At 41.6% G+C, this 21,044-nt stretch overlaps 1 protein-coding gene across 1 annotated transcript; it reads right to left on the bottom strand.

Annotated features, from left to right (window-relative positions):
- Positions 1 to 524: 524 nt before the first annotated feature.
- clstn3 (calsyntenin 3) lies at positions 525 to 20,325 on the bottom strand. The gene is made up of 19 exons (XM_032518630.1): positions 19,985 to 20,325; positions 19,068 to 19,134; positions 16,060 to 16,182; positions 14,458 to 14,668; positions 14,061 to 14,269; positions 12,766 to 12,915; positions 12,157 to 12,342; positions 11,785 to 12,072; positions 11,159 to 11,271; positions 9,764 to 9,923; positions 8,981 to 9,040; positions 8,682 to 8,830; positions 6,906 to 7,054; positions 4,103 to 4,329; positions 3,796 to 3,957; positions 2,905 to 3,050; positions 2,580 to 2,715; positions 1,186 to 1,370; positions 525 to 1,094 (listed from the first exon to the last, which is right to left on the bottom strand). The coding sequence occupies exons 2-19, from the start codon at positions 19,132 to 19,134 to the stop codon at positions 939 to 941; spliced, it is 2,877 nt and encodes a 958-aa protein (XP_032374521.1). The 5' UTR covers positions 19,985 to 20,325; the 3' UTR covers positions 525 to 938.
- Between the last annotated feature and the right edge of the window lie 719 nt (positions 20,326 to 21,044).

Here is a 21,044-nt window from a genome sequence, read left to right as displayed (position 1 = left end):
CACCAGGTTTACTGTAGATGGTGATGTTTGTCATTTAGCAGCACAAGCTAAACTTTGCAAAGACTCCTGACTCAACACCTAGAGGTTTTTACTTTGTATCTGGGTATTGCATAAGTACCAACTTGTGCGGGTGTGGTTGATAATCCACAAATCTTCTCATCTTATCTTTAGCCCCACATGAAATATAGTTTAGAGCTGAAGCACTCAAGTAGTTACAATACCAACAGAAAAATACCTGCAAGTGTAGTGTTTTTTTTGTTTTTATGAATAAGTTGTTGAGTGACCGTAATGTCGGACCTCACTGTCTTTACTTTGTGGTTAACGGTGGCCGAGGAATGTGTCAAGAGAGGATGCAAAGAGGGAGAAAAGAGCTTGTGCACAGACTTCTCGAGTCAAGTTAAATAAGGGAGTGCAGAGACATGTTGGGATCAAGGCTCGTGTCTTTGCCTACAGATCTATTCAAGGCCTGCATGTTGCGGTTTGTTCCCGTTTTCAATTTGTAAAGACTTCATTCATTTTCATTCTGTGTTAAATAACAAAAGATAGAATACAATCTTTTTTTCTTCTTTTTTTTTTTAAATAAAAGCAGTATCATTCAACCGGTGTTTCACTATACAGACAGATTACCATCTTGTGATTTAGAACTGGTGCACCATATACGATTTTTGTGGGGTTTGCTCAGGCGGTTAAATTACATTAAATGTATACATTGTGCCATTGAACATTTAGGTGGTGAACAACTGCCCGTTGTTGGCTGTAGGTCACATATGGCGTTGAGTGTCTAAAGTATTACAGTGACTGTGTTGTGCGTAGTGTTTGTAAGCATACATTCCTTATACTAGTAGTGTCAGCAGTCGTTGATATTAAAAGTGTTGTGGTGTGTGACTGGTGAGTCTGTTTGTAGTTTCCATGAGACCTGGTGCAGAGACACATGTGGCTCAGTAGCGGCGGGCATTGCTGTCCCTCCCCTCCTTTTTGATGATGATTCGCTGGTCGTCACTGGCATCTTCAGGTGACTCTGCTACCTCCTCGTCCTCCTCCCCCTCCCCCTCCCCCTCTGTGTCAGCAGAGATGCCCATACGAGTCTCATAGGACTGTGGGAAAGAGCAATGTGTGCATGAGCACAGGAGCTCAACAGGTATGGTCATTTATTACGATCACATGAATAACTTATCTGGTTTTTACCTCCATGGGGTTGACAATTATGGTGAGGGCAGAGTCGTCCCATTGGCTGCTACCCTCCTTAGCCCCGCCCCTTGAATCCTCACCACGGCGATGGATGGAGCGAATTCGGAAAACACCAAGAATCACCATGACAACCAGGAAACCAACACACACCATTATAATGACGGTGGCTGCTCCTGGCACCACTAGAAAAAAAAGTGAAGGTTATTGTGTTATAAAATAACACAGGCACGTAAACACCTACACTCCAACAAATGCACTATTTAGTCCTGTTTGAGTTTTAATAAAGAAAAAAAACTAGATTTGTGATTAATTTTTTAAGGATTTACATCTTCAGCATGAATAAATGGGTAAGGTGTTGAGTATCATCGTCATGGCAGGGAAGTCATTTAAAGGACATTTCTGGTCATTTCATATCCTCAGTTTGTAATCTCATGAATGCCTTTTTTCATCTCCATGGCACGTTCAAACTGTACTACAAAATTGCTGACTTAATTATGGAAAGTTTAGTAGTTTAAAAGAAGCCACATACCAACTCTGGGTATGAAAGTGTGAAAAATAGCACAGTTAGCCAAACTAACCATCTCCTTAAAGGCAAATTTAAAATCATACATTTACTGGGGTGTTAGACTGTATGGGCAACATGATTAAACCTGACTGCTGTGTCGCTGTTGTTACATGCATCAGACCGTAACACAGTGTCCCAACGTGCTCACTTACGCTGGTTCCAGTCTTGTGATTCATTTTATAGCTCTGCATGGTCAGGGACCTGCCTGCATCAGAGTTCTGCTGCACCCCTTTATACCCAGTGGGTATATCTGGGGTCTTTTGATTAGGGTTTGTGGGATGTTCCTGGCTTCAGGCTTAAAACTAAAGATGATTGTGCCTTTGAGGGTGCGGCTCCTAAACCTTTAAATCCTCTTTGTTGAAATAAAAGTGGCCTTGTGGAGTTTTCTTGTAAACAAAAAGTATGTTTGAATTCACTCAAAATTGTGTGTATCCTTGTGGTATAAGAAACGTATAAATGCAAAGCCGTTTTTGTTGCAGTCTTTAGTTTCTTCCTTGTCTTTGCTGGCGCACTGCAGCATATGTTGGCGTGATACCACCACCTATTGATCAGAGGAATATTGGACACCATTGGTAGGACTGTGTGTTATGCCACCCGCGTGCGCGCACACATGCACATGATAAAGGGGGAACCACAGCTGGAAATAAAACTTTGGCCGCTGCAGCCTTGTGGTATGTGCCCCGACCATTAGGCTACCAGGGTTCTCCATCACTTTTATATTCTGCATTTTATGTTCTTTTTGTCTTTTATTATAAAGCACTTCATGACATCTGTTCTAGAAAGGGACAGGACAGGACAGGAAAAGCTGAAGAATGGGAAATGTCACCTGAGTTGCGGTGAGGATTGGGCAGAGTGTGTCCACTCAGCTCTCCAGCGTGGTGGGATGGATGGAGAAACTGCTGTTGGGAGGCCAGCAGGTGGGATGGGTGGTACAGACTGTCCAGTGAATGGAGGAAGTTTACCTGAAGAAAGAAGGAGAGAAACAGAAAATAATGAATATGTAACTAAATAATCTAAGGACCATTTTCTAGCTTGTATACAAAAACCTTTCCCAAAGGTGTGAACTGAACTTTGATGCTCATATCTAAAGGACATTTATCTTCATGTCGGTGCCAGAGGTGTTACTGTTTGTGAATGATGTTTCTTCTCACCTCCAGAGTCAACTCATTGCTGGTGTATCTGCCATTCATCTCAGAGCAGGACAGGCGGAACCGCCTCTCGAAACGGGCTGAGCCTTTGGCCAGTCGGTAGCGGACAGAGCGAAGGACGTCCTCGTACACAGAGATGGATTCGGCACCTGGAGGGCGCACAGAACAAAAAAGAAGACAGGGAGTCAATACTGAGACGATAACTGCAGAGAGGAAGAGGAGAGAAAACCAGTCTGCAGCTTCTTATTGACAGCTGGGGGTGACTGTATCAGATGGATTACTTTTATTATTTAGGTCATTGGGAATCTATTATATAGAATTTCAAAGAACTGAGTGGAGAAGTTTAAAAAGCCTGAAAACCTATTTTCTAAATCAGAATTACAATGAGATCTGGGGTATTATATAAACATTTTTAACATTTAATTCAGACAGTTCTGTTTATTTCATATGAAAGATTATTTGTAATTTGTGTTTTGTTTCTTACTGTTTTTAGCTTGGCAGGACTCATTGCAAAAGAGGTGACATATTTTTGTGCACCAAAGAGGATTTAGGTATTTTAATCATAATGTGATGATGTTTGCTTCTGTCTGTTCTTATGAAAACCACAGTTAAACTTTTATTATTGCTCTTTGAGTGATGAATATTTAATGTTGTAGAGAAATCCTTTAGCTGATTTACGTATAAAAGACACAAAAAACAATAACAAAAAAAAGACAAAGACTATTTCATTCTTATTTCCTGACATATTTTGTGGTGTGGATTATATGTTGTTTATTTGTAATCCTGGCATGCAAGAAAGAGATATTTTCAATGTCAATGATGCTTTTTGTTCTAGTTGAAGACAAAAGACAGTTTCCAGTCATAAAATGTGCTGCATGTGTTTATGCACCGTACCTGTAATGGCAATGTAAGCAGTAGTATTGATGATTTCCAGCCCCCTCTCTCGCACAACATCCATGTCCACCAGAAGCTCCTCCCTCTCTGGGTTTAGCTCCTCCCCCAGTGGTTGGACCTCACAGCCATCCAAAGTGTGAGCCACAGCGTCAGACATCAGAGCTAAGAGAGGATCAATACCCCAATTTAAGGAAAAAAAACATGCAAACCAGAGATATGTTCTTCAACTCCTTTCTATATACAGTGGTATATATATATATATATAGGACCTATAAGTGGTAAATCCAGGCTGTGTGCTAAACCTCACCTCCACCCTCCATCCCCTGTGCAGCCGTGTTGACTGCATGAGACAAGGAACAGACGATCCTGAGCTCGGGGAAAAGGGGGACACCACGGGGACCCTCAAACTCAGGGGCAGGACGAGCCAGATGAGGGCCGACCCCAGACAGAGAGATCTGAGGGGCGTCAGGCTGGAGAACCACCAGGTATCCTTCCAGCTGCTTGAGGGACAGGCAGCTCTCCTCGTTGAAACATCTGGCAGGGAGAAAGGAAACGCATGTTGTCAGAGAATGAAAGTAGACAAAAAGAGATTTTTTTTTTTTGCCACGCTGTTGACATGGCTCTAGGGATGGAAATATCAATTTGTTGGTGGATCAATGCACCACTTTGATCCCAACTGAAATATCTCTGCAACTATAGGATGGATTGCCATGAAATGTTGTACAAAAATTCATGGTGCCCAGATGATAAATCCTACTGATTTTCGTGAGACCCTGAATTTTTCTCTGACACCACCTATTTGTTTTTCAGTGCATGAAAGCCCCCTGAAGGGTGTATTGTAAGAGCTTTGGTGATCCCTTAAAAGAACTACTGCAACAATTTAGCATTGCACTCCTATAACATCATCAGACTTACTATTGACAAAAATCAATGCAGCAGAATCGTAGATATTGTTATTTTTATTCTGTGCATTCCTCGTTTTTTGTCAAAACCTGGGAACTACATTACCTACAATGCAACTCAACCACCCTGCAGTCTAAAATTCAATTGTGTTGTGTGAGATCACTCAACAGCCCCATATTTTTTCATCCCCAACCAAGACATTACTTAAGGATATGTATCAGACTTTGCACAGTTTCTTAGCCTCTAAATACTTGCCACAGTTATCCTTTAACTTTCCATATAGCACCATCATTAGGTTAAAATTGTAATTTTTTTGCAATTGACTAAACACTCACACAACTACTGACATTTCCAATAGCCTCAGCTATACGTTGTGTTTAGTGCTTATTTGTAATTGTTAGCATGCTCACAAGTTATGCTAAAATGAATAAGGTAGGTAGGCAGGTAAACATTATACCTGCTATCCATCAATTGTTGTCACTTTGAGCATGCTTATTTTAGCATTAAACTTAAAGCACCGCTAGCACGGCTGGAGACTCTTTGTGTTGCTTTCAAATTAGCAACATATGTTAGGCAAGTTGGCGACTCTGGAGAAAAAAGGTCTAAATCCAGTGCAATGTTTTCTCAATCCAGTTACCTAATTCCACCATGACTGTTGTAACTTTGGTCTAAAAATAGCAAATGTCAAACCACAGTAGCTCCGCTGTTACAAATTTAATTTTCTTGCCAGAAAGGGGGAGCAAATCAGATTGATGACAGGCTGCTTACATATATTTATTCATCTGCCCTATAATTCACCATTGCATTTGAAAGGGGATTAAGCGGAGTGTGTGTGTGCGCGTGTGTGTGTGTTACAATTTCACTATCAGAGTGAGCAGCTGCTTCTATCGGCCTCTCCAGAAGAGCCTGCTGTTCAGCCATCTGGGTAACTCCTGGCCTCAAATCAGTCTAATCTTCACACACGCAATAAAACAAGCTGAAGGGGGAAAAAAACCTCTGGTACACTTCAGCAGAAACCAAGTGGAAAAGAAATTCTGCCAATGACCTTGAATCGTTGGAATCTTAAAAACAAAGCCTCCAGCATCAATTTGTGGCTTGGTAACCTTGGAATCATGGGACAAAAAGACAGTAATAAGAATATCTGCACAGCCTGATAGTTTGATGAGATCTGATTTGTCAGCAGGCAGTTAGTGTTTTTTTTATATAAATACACAATACACCACATAGTATGTGCATTGGACTGTACTTCTCTAGGTGATTAATATTTCATCATCTAAAAGTGAATGCTAAACCAGAGAGCCAGTTTTCAGTTGTTAAACACGGTTGAGCACTGACCCAAAAACAGAGAGTGTGTGCTTTTTATTTTCATGGCCAGGTGATTCAGTGTGATGCGCACTGAACCAGGCATTCAGTCTTGTGCTGTCAGTTTGTGTGGCAACACAGTGGAACATTAGGGAGACAATTTCTTGTGATTGTGATTGTGATTTGACTTTATTGTAAATCTTGAAATATTAACCACTTTCAAGTTAGAAAGATGCTAATTGATTCTCAATAAGTGTTCAAGAATACAGAAAACAAAATAGTAAAATAAGCAAGTAACTTAATGATGACAGGAATTCACAAGGCTGAGGAATTCAGGGAAACCATTTTTAATGTGAATTCCTCAACAAACACAGTCAAAACCGGGCAGTACTGATTTATCTCCAGCATACTCCGTCAAAAGAAAAAGTTACTTGGTGGCTGAATGAACAAAGAGATAAGATATTCCTTGTTATCTTTTGCTTTGACGTAATCTCTCTATAATCATCTCTTTCCTACCACACAAGTCCTTATCACAGCTGAGGCAAGGTTCATGTTTGATGAGTTCAATGTTAAAGGAGTAAAGCAGGGTTCGGAGAGTCACACTTCAGTTGACTGCCAGGGAAGAAATCATTTCATTTCACATCTTATCTTTATCTTTCGTGATGTTCGGAGATTTTTAGTGTGGTGGGGTTATATTTGTGGTGTCTCTTTACTTCAGCTTGCCTCTTCTTCTACTGTTTAATATTGGGCCTGCTTTTGCTTTCAGTCTACTGCTGTTACAGTGATGAAATCAGTATTTCCGCTTCATCCATCTAAAATAATTTTTAAAAAAGAGCTGTGTGTGCGTGCATGCATGCGTGAGTGGGTGCGTGCATGCGTGTGTGTGGGTGTGGGTGTTTTTGTACCTGAGCGAGGTGGTAAGTTTGAGGGGTCGTACTCCAGGGGTGGCGAAGCGCAGAGAGTTTCTATAGGTGACCTGCTGCACTGCACGGTTAAAGCTCTCGATGTCATCTCCCTCCAGCACCAACACTGACTGGCTGGGGTTCACATGAACCTGCATAGCCAACAGAGACACTTAAAAATCTAAGTTCCCAATAGTTAAAGCAACATCAAAGATTCTTTTGTACCTTAAAATAATGTTTCCAAAATCGTTTCAGTTGTTCATCAGCTCGTAACAGGGTGAACGGCACTTTTGCCTTTGCTCTGCAGCTCTCTACCGGCTATAACCGTACTATGCAACTTTGCCAGATTGGGTAGCGGATCTGTAGTTCGAATGAGACAGCGGTAATGGACAATTACGCTTCCAACCTATAGGGGGACTAAAGAGGAAAAGTGCTTTGGTGTTGCTTTAACATAGGAAAACGTCACACTACCGAAGAAATTGGACATTTTACAAAGGTGAGCTTTAGAAAGGTTAATCTTCTTGAATCTAAATCAATTCAGGTATCTTTAAAGAGATATCAGAGAAAATAAATAATAATATTAGCAGCCATATTACCTTTTGACCTATTTTACACACACTAAACAAAAAATGTCTACATTATGTCAAACATATTCTCACTTTGCCAGACCCTCCTCCAACCCGCACCAGTACTCCACATAGCATTCGGGGTTGGGGGGAAAACAAGCTCCGGTTTATAAGCATTTCCTTAAACCAATCACAATCATCTTGGGTGGTGCTAAGCACCGGAGAAAAGCCGCGGTCTACTGCATTAAAAGATCATAAACACCTCATATGCACAAAAATACTCAACCAAAGGCTGACTTTGAAATTAATTATCCATAGGGGTTAAATTTGGCCCGCCCCCAGCACATAGGCCTACGCTTGGTCATCAGGGGAGGCTAAACTTAGCAAATCTTATGCTTTTCTTGGTCTTAATAAACCAAACAGTGATTAAAAGATGTTTTCCTTGTAGCTGTAGAAACCATAGACATAATGAGGTGATGCAAGGGGATCATCAGAATTTTCACATGGTTTTCTTTTTCTCTCTCAGTGTTTTTTTTTTTAAAGCGTCCTAGCAGATCAGCAACCTCAGACTAGGTGGTGGTAATGCACCTTAAAGCTTGCTGCCTGGGTGCCTGGATAGCTCAATTGGTTGAGCAGGCGCCCATATGTAGAGGTTTACTCCTCAATGTAACAGGCCTGCGTTCAACTCTGGCCTGCGGCCCTTTTCTGCATGTCATTCTCCCTCTCTCTCCCTTTTCATGTCTTCAGCTGTCCTGTCAATAAAGGCCTAAAATGCCCAACAAATATTTAAAAAAATACAGACTGGTTGAATAACAGAATGCAAATTGCTCTGATATTCTGCTTTTAACAATGTCTTGCTTTTACAAAAGGATATCAATTCAAATTTTGTAGTCTTAAAATTGACTGAAAATATTTATATTTCTTTTGTAAATGTATTCATCCCCAAAGACCAATTACTGTATTTTCTAAATAATATTCTAGAAAGATGACAGTAATGCTATTTTCTATACTTACCATCTATGGTGGTCAATAAGTCATATGACTGGACAATAACAGCCCGGATGAATGCAAGATGGCTGAATTGGTGAATAAAGCATGGTGTACTGGAGAAGAGTTTAAATTGTACTAATGGGGATGAAAGATGTAAGGGACTCTCTGAGCGTCCTCTCTCTCTAATTATAACGTGGCGGTCTACGGTTCTCTGAGGCGTTACCTTCATGCCAGAGCCCAGAGTCTCCAGGTCTCCGAAGTCCAAGCCCTCCCTGCAGGCGTACAGACACTCCACAACACTGTGAGGTTCCACGCTGCCGGGACGCACCGTCACCCCGGACAACAGGCCGTGGTAACCACCCACGTACTTCACTAAAGACCAGAGAAAGTCCAGTATGAATACATCTTATAACACCACATTTTTACTCTAATATGCACATAAATAATACACCAACAATGACACAGCAAAATGACAGAATTTCCAGCCTCATGTTGACAACAAAGTGAAAACAGGGTGGTCACCTGAGTCTTTACCCTCTGGGATGGTGTTGTTTAGTATTTCTTTCTGCTTCTCTTCAGGCTCTGTGGGGGAAACCGGTGAGGGGCACAAAGGGGAATAGAAAACAGTAAGGCACTCTGAGAGAGAGACTTGAATGTAGTCAGTTATGAAAAGAAAGTGTGAGGAAGACTGAAGGGGCCAGAATAAAAAATAAATAACACGAGGAAGAAAATGCAAGCAAGAAAATTGGATAATGGAAATGCACTATCTCCTCATTATCCAGCAGCAGCTGCTGCCACGCAGGCAGAAGAGCGACTTCCACTGTGGATGAGTGTGTGTGTGTGAGTGTGTGTGTGTGTGTGCATGCATGCGTTCGCAGGTGTGTGTGTGTGTACTTTACTTCTTCCCTGAATAATTAATCAGTCAGTTATATTATTAGCCCTAAAAGACAAAATGCATCAACCAAATTATAAATAAGTGAAATGAGGGAGTGAATGGCACGAGGCAAAATGGCTCGGCAGATTGTCTGAAGAAGCCTTACGAGGGTGTGTAAGTTAACAGTGCTCATGCCAGAAATGGCAACCTGCTATTTTTGGTGATGTGGGGTTTGGATGACATTTCATTGATGGAGGAAGGCAGAAGAGGAAGGCAAACTGCACAATTGCTGCTCAAAGCATTTATGCAAAAGGAAAAACACAGGATTGCTCGCTCTCAACTTGAATACATTTCTGTCAGAATCCATCATTAAGCTGGAAGAAAATATATGTCTGTTGTGGATTCGCTCAGCATAAATTTCAGTGTGTTACCCCAGCAGGCGCCGATAAACATCCTCTGGCGGGGGGCAGGGTTGGGGATGGCTCCGTTGTCATGAATGAGGGCGGGGTCGAAGGTCACACCATCAACATACAGTGTCACCGAGGGGAACTGGACGCTGAGTGAAAGATGATGCCACTCACTGTCACACACCTGTTGGACAGAGATAATAGAGTTAACGTGAGCTTGAACAAAGAAATAAATGTATTGAAGGGTGAAAGACATTTACTGCTTTGAATATTGAATATGTATTCAGGTAATTTACTTAAGTAAAAGTACTAATACAACAATGTAAATGTAAAATATTTTGTTACAAATAAAAGTCCTGCATTTTAAAGAGGTATTTGCATTAAAATGTAAGTAACAAAAGTAAAAGTACTTGTTCTGCCGAAAAATGGCAGTGGGACTGATATATCCTTATATATTAGAGTATTGGTAATGTTATTGATGTAGCTGGCTGAGGAGTTAATTTTAAGTATTTTATATACAGTTAGGTAGTTTATTCCGGTTGTTTTCCAAACAAAGGGTTAGCTCCCCTCCAAAGGGTCATAAGATAAATCTGAAGGGTGATGGGGTGGGAAATAAAAATAAAACAAAGTTCTGTTACATAAATTTCCTTTTCCTTTTAAGGACTTTACAATAATGTTTCCTTTTTTTGTGGATTATTGGATTGTTTTACACAGTAAACAGTTCATCTGCACAAGACAAAGGGGCCTAACTAAGTGATACTTTTATTGTAAGGGGCCCCTTCCAAAAGGGCTTGTAGCCACTGGTTTAACCTTTGAAAATGTATTGTATTTATAAACCGATTCTGTTTCTCATGTAAAATCTGAAAAGTAACACGTAACCATAGCACCCTTATAAACGTAGTGTCGTAAAAATTACTTGTGAATATTTCATCCACATAAATTCCTGTACACATTTGTTTTAGCTTTCTCTTCGGATAGAGTGACATCAGAAGGAATAGAAAGAAGAAAGACAAGGGAATTATACAGACAGAGGGGCAGTAAAGAAAGACCGGGGTAATAAGATATTGTGGTTTCAGACAGAGGGATTTGACAAATCTTCTCTGTATCAGCTCAGCATCCTTTAATCCATGCTGCTCCAATCTGTCTGGGACCAGTGGCTGTAGTGAAAACAAACCCCTTTACCTCCTAATGTGCTGTCTGACTGATTTAGAAAATTAGTTTGCTAGTGTCCTTAAACTTGTAGCTTGTCGCAGTTCTTTTCATATTTATTACGGAAAGGTGAATGTTTTGTATAACTGCGGTTTCTGGGCCAGATGTTTGGCATTGTACAGACAAACTGACAATTGCATTTCCTCCATTTAGTTTCAAAGGTACAGAAGAACATCAAAGCTACTGTGAGTGTTGCAGTTCCCCCAGTACCTGCTCCAGTTTCCACAAGAACTTGACGGGCCGTGCGGCTGAGACGTCGGGCCAGTAGAAGAGAGAGAGACGGCAGCCGTGGACAGAGAGGGAATAGTGGGAGAAGGAATCATCTGTAGACCAGGAGAGCAGTAGAGCAGAAAATAATTGGTGGGTCAGTATGGTCTTGTCAAACTGTCTTAATATCCCCAAGAATTTCTTCAGAGAAACGTGCAATGAGTTTATTATAGATTTAAATCTCTGTTTTATCTTTCTTACTAATTTTATTGCTGTTTTTACCTGAGAGAAGGTTTGCTAAACATGCTGCTTTTTAGTGTTGCCCCTACAAAGTCATAAAGTTAAAAAATATTCACACAAAACACAAAATATTCTGCCTGGCACAATTACAGTGTTTTACTGTTCTTCTGCTGCTGTCCACTTGGCTGCTCAAGTGGAGTAGCTGGGGGTTAAGTGTCTCTCTCAAGAGCACCTTGATAGTAGCTATAAACAGCTATAATTTTTTTTTTCTCTCAGTATTTACCATTCTGGGGTTTGAGGTTTTCTTACCAAAATGTCCCACTTTAGCTCACTTCTCCTTACACTTCTCTGGAATCTTACTAAAACCACAACTCCACAATATAACATACCATTCTTGACAGTGCTGCACACAATAGTCTCTTCATCCTTGCGACTTCCTCTGGTTTGAGTGGTCGCAGGCTGGATGTTGGCGCCACCCCTTCGCATCCACAGCTGCAGGGTGAAGTGGTCACCCGATAAGGTCGAGACAACCGAATCCGGCACCACGGCGACGTGGTTGGATCCATTAAAGGAGAAGACAAGAGATGAATCAGAGGAGGGGAGAGTGGGCAGAGCTGAGGTCCAGTTGGCAGCAGGAGATGGAGGTGGGAGAAGGTCTACCTCACCCCTGACAGCACCTGATGAGGAAAAAGAGAGAGAGGATATTTAGAAAAAAGGCTCTCTAAATATTGATACATTTTGAGGCGTAAACCAGAACTCACCACACAGCCGTCGCACGGATCTGTCAGAGTAGCTGTCTCGGTCGCAGCCCTTCCCGATGTGGCCGGTCTGGAGCTCTACGGTGGCCTGGATGTTCCACACAGTCTCCTCACAGGTCTCCAAATGCAGGCTGGGGAACAGAGGGATGCTACCTGACCCAGGTGTGTACTCTACACGCTTGGTCCATCCTGAAAATATCACATGTGGAAATGTAAAATCCCAACTTCAATCTCAACATTTGGATTCAAAAGGTTTAGGGATGGATTGGATAAAATATAATATGCATTAAGGCTCCAAAAGCCCACAGTTAGTAGACCTGTTGTATTTAAATTCTACTGCACTCTCAATAAACTGTGCTCATGTCGGGCAATCCAGAGAAAGTTTAATTATTTGCTTCCCCTTAATATTACTTAGGTTCAGGACTACCTCTTTAAAACTCAGCTCTTGATAAACACATGTAAGGGTGAATCATCAAAGCGGCAGCCCACGCACATTACAACTGAAAGTAATAGTCGCAGATTAAACAACTAAAACACTTCTCTGACACCTCGTGAGAATTATCCAAGCGTGATAATCAGGACAGAAGGAGAGAGATCTGTGACATTGATTACCAATCCAGCCAGGTTTGCAGGACGGCTTGACCGTGACGACAACCTGGGCATCAGCCTGAGCACGGTTCTTTCCACAGTCAAAGGCAGTCACCCAGAAGGTGTGAACCCGCTGACGCTTGGAATCCAACGGCTCTGTGTTCTTAATGTTACCTAGGAGACGAAAAGGGAAACAAAGAAACACAGGAAATGAAATGATCAAACAGAATGAAAAAAGGAAACATAAATAGCAGGGTTAGTCATCAACAACAAGTTTGAATACGTGAAAGTCCAGCACAAATGAACGCTCATTGACAAAGCTTCTATCACTGCACGTGTAGACAATAACAGAGCCACTATCCTGCTTAGTGCACTATTTCCAAGAATAGGAAGAGAAAAGGGAAGATAAAATGCACAGAATAAGAAGTGAAGAATTTCCGTTTTATACAGATAAAGAAAACAGCGAATGACTGCGATAGGCTGCCAGCACTCAGCACGCCAGCTGACAGACAATAGGTAAGACAGAAGATGGTGTGACATGGCGAGAGGAGAAACAGTGGGATGAAAGAGATAGTGGAAGGAACAGAAAAGACAAAGTGAGGAAAAAAAAACTAAATAGACAATGAAAAGCCCACAGCATCTGAACAAGGTTGGAACAAAAGGTCTCTGTACCAGTCTGATCCAAAAAAGAAAGAAGCTGTGCCTCTGCAAAAGCTCTCAAAGTCCAGGACGATTCTGCAGAGTCATACTAAAACAAGGTCCTCCTCAGCTGCTGTGTCACATTACAATTGATCTGCCTCCAACCAGTCAACGGATGCAATTACAACACAGAACTTAGGTAATCTACGAGCAGCCAGGAACTCAAAAATGATACTATATTCAACTGAACAGCTGCTGCCATGTTTATACAGAGACAGAACAATAGTCCGCCCGCACAAAGTATTTTTCTATTGGTTTCTATGATAGACTGTATATTATTAATATTATACAGTCTTTGGTTTCTACCTGTGCGAGAAAATATACCTGCAGTGGGTTTCACTGTTGCTATGCAGACATCAATATCCCAGCTGCGACTGGTTGGGTGTTTTCCATGTACAAAGGCAACCGGAGGTGTTTAGGAGTTGAATGCTGAATATTGAATAAAGTGATTCTTTTTGCAACCGAGGCCACACGAAGCAGATAGCGCAGACAGCATATGAGGATAATAACATATTGACTGGTGGGGATAATGTATTTCTGAAGCACAGACAGAAAAACATTAATAGGTCTGTGAGTCTGACACACGTTGATTTACTGCTACAAGACAAAGCATATCTCACCATCGTTGTCGATAGCGAAGGGCACATTAGGAGTGATGATGTCATAGAAGCAGATCTGGCTGTACTGCGGGGAGCAGTCGGCATCCAGAGCCTCCACACGCACAATGCGGTCAAACAGACGCCCTTCTGGGACCGACGCCTCGTAGCGACGCTCAACAAACACAGGGGAGAACTCATTGACGTCGTTTACTCGAACATGCACGGTGGCCCTGAGGGAGAAAGGAGTGAGAAGCAAAACACAAGCAGGGAGAGAGATGAAATGTTGTAACAACAGGAAGCAAAAATGACTGGTAAGTGTTCACAGTGCACAGTCACAGGAAACTCGGATCGTGACTGTATTTATTGGCAAAAAAATCATATATCTTCTGTTTAAAGTGGGAGGAGATAATGAACTTACTTATGGGATTTCTTGCTGTTGACTCCATCAGGTCCCTCCCCGCAGTCGTAGGCCTGGATGGTGAAGCTGTGCTCTCGCTGGCTCTCACAGTCCAGCGGCTCCTTAGACCTGACCAGGCCCTCTCCAGTGGACCGGTCCAGAACCACCGCTTCAAACTGGACCGAGCCTGAACCCGAGGGGCCATTATGAACCCGGAAGCCACAGATTTCACCTGGGAGAGGGAGGAAGGAAAATAACTCATTGTATTGGCACAGTGTAATAAAACAAATGTATCACATTGTAGACACTACGAATCCAAATGTACGCATATTGTATTTTTTTCATTTAGCGAATTGCCTGAAATAATCTGTATAATAATGTAATGTTCATTAACATTCTATTGTTTAAAAAAGGTCATTTGTGTGGCAAAGACTGCTCCCATTTGATAGAGAATGTTGCAACTTTAAGTCTTAAGGACAACAAATAAAAGAGATTATTTAACTCTTAATTTACCCTCTTTGTATCGGCTTTCATTTGATTTTAGAATTTGGATTTTTAGGTTTTACTCATTCCTTTAAAGCACTTCAGGTTCTGTGAAGCAGTTTGTAATTCTGATATGAAAAGTGCTATACAAATAAAGGTTATTATTATTATTACTATCATTATTATTATTTAAAAAGCTACAGCAACAAGTGCCATATAAAGAGAAATTTAATCAATCAATCAGCCCACAGTCCAGTAAAAATGTTCACAAACTAAGTGGCCATAAGGACCAATCAGAAGTGAGCTACTATGAGAGAGCTAACAGGCATTGATAAAATATGTATCTTTATTGAACTAAGCATGAGAATTTATCCTTATATTCAGTAGTTTTAAAGTCACACCATCTGGATCTTTTCACAGTATAATAAGTACCTGAAGGATTCCTTTTAGCGGCCCTTTATCTTATACAATCATTAGTAGAATAGAATAAAATAGATTGCTGCTGAGACTCAAAATAAAATCCTTAATATAGCGGATGATCTTCACTGGCTGACAAAAGTTGAAGGTAGGGAAGGTTTCTTGCTCAAACGGCTAATTTTCTCTTCCTTCTTGACACAAGCCCAATAAATTCTAGGGCGCACCGGAGTAATTCCAGTCGAGCTGTTAATAATTTGACTGAACACGGTTATTTCCAGGAGTGCAAACACGATAACCTTATTTCATCAGGCTGTAAAGGCAAGAGCACTGCTGACTGCTGCTCCTGCAATGAAGGGTTGAATTACACTATGATGGTCTAAAAATAGTGGACTCCGTAACGGAATACATTGCTTTTAATATTTAGACTGGTCTATTGGGAAATTTGTCTGGAAATGGCAGCAGCAGTCTGAAACTTCTCTCTGTAAAACCAAGTCTTGTGTTTACTAATAAAGCCCAAGCAAGGCCTGGTGAGATCATTTGTAATTTGGCCTGGTGATGTGGTATTGAAATTGGCTGTGTGAGCACTTGACCTATTTTTCACAGCAGCCAGATCTGTAAATGTTCAAGCAAATTGAAGTAAAAGTTGCAATATTTTGGGACATTTTTCTTTGCCAGCTCTTTCATCCCATGTTCTCCCATGCTGTTTTGTGTGGTTGGTGTTACCAGCGTAGTGCAGTGGAGCATCTTTGTCCAGGGCAAAGAGAGGGGGATTGAGCAGCACGGTGTTGTCGTTCTCCATGACAATCCCCTGGTACTCTGTCTCGATCCATGGCTTGTGCTTATTGGCTGAACAGCACAGAGAAGAGACCGAAGAGGCTTTGGGTTAAATGGAACAATTAGAAACAACCAACGTGTCTATTTTTAACACTCAATTATGGGCGAGGACATGGTGAGCATGAGTGGAAAAATACACAATGTATGTGTGACCACAAGGACATAGTTTTATCACATTCACTCTTACAGATTTCTCCCTTTCTTCTTTTCTCTATACAGACCTTCTCTTCACATCAAGCACCACTCTTCACACCTTCCTGGTTGGCGGTATAATAAAAGCCATTAAGATTTCACCTTATCACACACAGAGAGGTATATTGCTCATATCAATCAGCCAAACAGGCCTGTCACAGGAGCTGCACAATAATACGCGGAATAAAAACAGCCGGGTCCAAATCAAATGCCCGAGGATTACTGTGAGTTTAACCTTTAATTGGGAATTAATTATTCATCCTTGTGCTGAATGTTCTGCGCTGAGTGATCAAAGGGCAAGTTAATGAACCAGAAGGATGACGATTTTACACCCCGGCAAAGAGCAAAAACAAAAGCCTGAGTGCTGTTGTCCTCAATCTCTTGGAAACCTAAGCTACAGAGTTTGAAATCAGACAAAAGCACAAGACTTGTGTTTAGCAATTGCTTTGTTGTCTTCACAGTGAATTTTGCATAAAATCGGTCAGGAACCAATTGTGCCATCTCGTCTGTGAGATGAGAGTGAACAGAGGAAAACGCTGCTGGTTCAGAATCTGAACGACCTTCTCTCTTTAAAGACACGGCTGGGAATCACTTAAATCATTTTAAATACAAAGCAAATACGACCTCACTGGAGAGTATAAATGTGTTTTCCTCAGTGTTGAAAAATATCTAAGTACAGTTACTCAAGTACTGCATTTAAGTACAAATTTGGAGGTACATCACTTTTACGTTATTATATACCTCTATTCCACTACATTTCAGAGGAAAATATTGTTATTTCTATTCCATGACATTTTTTGGACAGATATAAATTAGCTACTAGATCAATTTACCTCAACTAGCTACAATATTGAAATGTTGTTTACAAAGTAACACATCAGTAATAATAATCAACAATGTAACTTACCACTCTGAAAGAGGCCATTCTGCTGTCTATGGAGAATTTGTTTGAGCTACAATGAGATGTTAAGTTGCTCGTTAAGCAAATGTTGCCATACCTTTACTTTTAATTGGGTATTTTTACATTGAGTTATTGCAACTTTTAGAGCTGAAATGATTAGATGATTATTCCAGTCGGTCAACAGATAATTGGTTAATTGTTTCGAGCAAAAATAACCAGCATTCCCATGTTGCTAGTTTTCAGTTGAGAGGCTTTGCTGCTCTTCTTCGTCTCATGTGATAATAATAAGAACGTCTCTGGGTTTTTGTGCTGTTGGTCGTACAAAGCTGGCAATTTGAAGACATTAACTAGACTCTAGAAAACTGTGACAAGTATATTTCACAATTTTTTTGTGACTTGGTATTACCCTCTTTAATTCGTGTTTTTAATTGTCTTAAATTGATCTTTAATGTTTTATGTAAAGCCCTTTGAATTGCCTTGTTGTTAAAATGCGCTATATAAATAAAGATGCCTTGCCTCGACTTGTCGTGTTTAAATGAGAGAGAAAATAATTGACAGTTTAATCAATAATGAAAATAATTGTCAGTTGCAGCCCTAGACACTTGTACTTTTAAGCTCTCAGTCCCTCGTCCACCACAGTTTTGATTCCACAAAAACACAAACAAGCAATTCTTGATTGTTGTGTTCAAACAAAAGTAAAGTTGGCAAAAATCATGATTTTCATAAAAAAATATCTGATCACTGAATAAGCAAATAGGACTACATTTGCATTACCAAAAAATGATTGAGGTTCAGTCCCAATCAAAGACATTTCTCCTCTCTTCTAGTCTGACACCTCCTCCTTCTCCTCCTCCTACTCCTCCTCCTCTTCTATTTCCCTAGTCCACTGCCTCAGTTGATCCCCCCCCCCCCCCCGCGCTATAGCATTAATCTGAGCATCAGGCCTGTGGATTACATCCTGGATTACAGATTGAGAGGCATCCCATTCCATCTCTCCCTGTCTGTCCTGGCACTCTTCCTCTCTCTGTCACTCTATCGCCCCATGACACTCAACAACCCCTCCTCATCTGTCTCCCTCCTCCCTCTCACTCACACACACACACACACACACACACACACACACACACACACACACACACACACACACACACACACACACACACACACACACACATTCTGGTATTGTGCGCTTTTCCTTTTCCCTCAAGTCACCTGATCTCACGTACCACCACCTCCTCTTCATCCTCCTCCCTCCTTATCAGCCTGCGTCTTCTCCGCCACATCCTCTCCTGTCACAGCTCCTTCTCCTCTGTCTCTCCTAACATTTCCCCTTGTCTCTCTTTCTCCCCACACTCTCTCTCTCTCTCTCTCTCTCTTTGTCTTTCTCTGACACTCCATCTCTCCTTCAATCTCCTCGTCTTCCTTGCATCACTCTCCTCTACCACCTCCTTCTCTGACATTCTCCCTCCACGCTGTCTGTTTCATTCGCCCTCCTCCAGCATTATAATGATTGGAACAATGATGTTGAATCAGAGTCATGTTTATCCAGGATGATAAATCTTCTACAGAGGAGGAAACAGATGTATCATCTTCAACAGGCACATGCACACTGGGTCACGAAACACAAACTCTATACATGTATGTTTTTCTGGTTATGTGATGAGGAAACTGAAATCTAATTAATACACTTGTGAGGGAGAGAGCATTTCAGGGCATAACAGCCAAGGTCCTGCATGCTCCCATGGTGATGTCAACCATCATCTCAACACTTCACAATTAACATTCAAAATTATCAGAAACTGACCTTTGTTGCTATTGGCAACCGAAGTCAAGCAAAGGAGGAAGAAGGAGAGAAAATTCATTCTGTCCATCTGAGGGAGGAAAGGAAAGGTGGAGGGGGCAACAGGGTGGGGTGAGGAATACAGGACATGCATCAACACCTGATCAGCACAGAAAGAGACAGGTACAGTAACAAGACAGAGAGAGGGAGAGAGGCAGATCAGGCCTATCATATGCTGTGTTTGTGTAATAAAACACAACTCCAGTATCAGGTAGGCTACTGTATAACCTTTGAGGCCCAAGAAAGACCCTAAGTGATTAAGTCATTATAATGCTGCATATTGAGTCACCAATAATCAATCCTTGTCCATCCAGCCATCCTCCTTCTGCTTCTTCCTAAAAATCAGACTTGCAGAGCCAATAATAGCCTATAAAGCACATACCTGGTTGGAAGTGTGTAGCCTGCTGTAGGATATGTATGTGTGTGTCACTATAATAGGTTTTGAATGAGGCTGTGTGGGTGTTTTCCCACGTTTTAATTATGGTTTGTTAGGTTAAAAAAAAATGCAGCTGCTGTCTTGTGGCCACAACTGAAAAACGAGTCCTTGGGATTTTTCATGTTCTCATTAAGATAAGCCTCTTCGTTTTTCCAATGCTGCAGTCTATAGACCACATGACACCATACAGACTGTAGATGTCTTAAAGAGGAGACATATAACAGAGGACTCCCTCTGTTCACAGGTTGTCCGGGCTACATTTACACCCAAGACCACAGAAACATGCTATGCGACAATAATCAGCCGATTTACATTACAGGCTGGTGTTGACACACGTTAGAAGCCTGGGCTTCATGACTGCCTTATGGCCATGTTGAGAGCTCAAACTAGAGCCAGAAGAGGAAATGTAGCAATGAAGGTTAGGTAAAGGAAGATTTGACATTACCGTGGTGAGTTGCGGTGATGCTCCTGGTTGGTACCCAGCCTCTACGCTCGCAGCATCCGCCTCTCACGCCCCTGCCGCTCGGCTCGGCAATCCCCCCGCAGGCTGAAAACAACCCTCCAGGTAGAGGAAAGGACGCACGGAGTCTCTACACAGCAGCGGGAGAAATGACAGGGTATATATTTATGCTTGACGTTAGACTAGGCGATGAGGTGTGAGGAAGGCGAAGAGACGATGGATGCCCTTGTTTTTCGGCTCTACGGAGGAGAAATAACGGTGGGAATATTACGCTGGCGTCCCCTCCCTCTCGGCGTTTCTTAACCCGCCCACACTGCGTCCTTCTCCCTCTCTCTCCGACCCCCACCAGCTCGGCACCAGACTGCTGCTCTGGCTGTTTTTTGCTGTTAAACGCACATTGAGAGTGACTCAGATCCCAACACAGCAATTCTTCTCATCACGTTTGTTCTCAGCTCTGGGCCTAAACAGTGCCTTCGTCCACCCCCCCCCCCCCCATATAAATATATTAATTCTTATAATCACCATTCTTATAATCTCATCACCAGACTGCAAAATGACGTCATATAACCCCTTGTTGCCCTGTGTTCGTGTCAGACTCATGAAGGTAACGGGACACACATACACACAATAACTAGAGTCTTTGCTTCAAATGCAGCATTTTATTGAACATTATAAAATAGTATTTGAAAATCACCCCCCGCCATCCCAAGTTTTCTTTTCATTTGTACATTTGGTAGGAATAAGGCAAAAAAGTAGTCTCTTGAAATAGCAATTCACATCAATTAATAATCACCATGTCATGTATAAATATTAATAAATTCTGGGCTGTTGCTACAGTTAGTCCATCCTGTCCATGTGTATGTCACTGTCAGCAAGAGGACACGGCGGCAGCAGCAGCACCAGTGCTGGTCCTTCCTCCAGCATGCCATGGTTCAGACAATCCAGCGCCCCCCACCCCCCCAAAAAAAAAAAAAAAAAAAAAAAAAAAGGGCATTCCCACAGTGGGATGGGATGCTTCTACGTTTTAAATACAACCTGCTGTTAC

This window comes from Etheostoma spectabile, chromosome 6 (genome assembly GCF_008692095.1).
Source record: "Etheostoma spectabile isolate EspeVRDwgs_2016 chromosome 6, UIUC_Espe_1.0, whole genome shotgun sequence".
Taxonomy (NCBI): Eukaryota; Metazoa; Chordata; class Actinopteri; order Perciformes; family Percidae; genus Etheostoma; species Etheostoma spectabile.
This window is presented reverse-complemented; position numbering and strand designations above follow the sequence as displayed.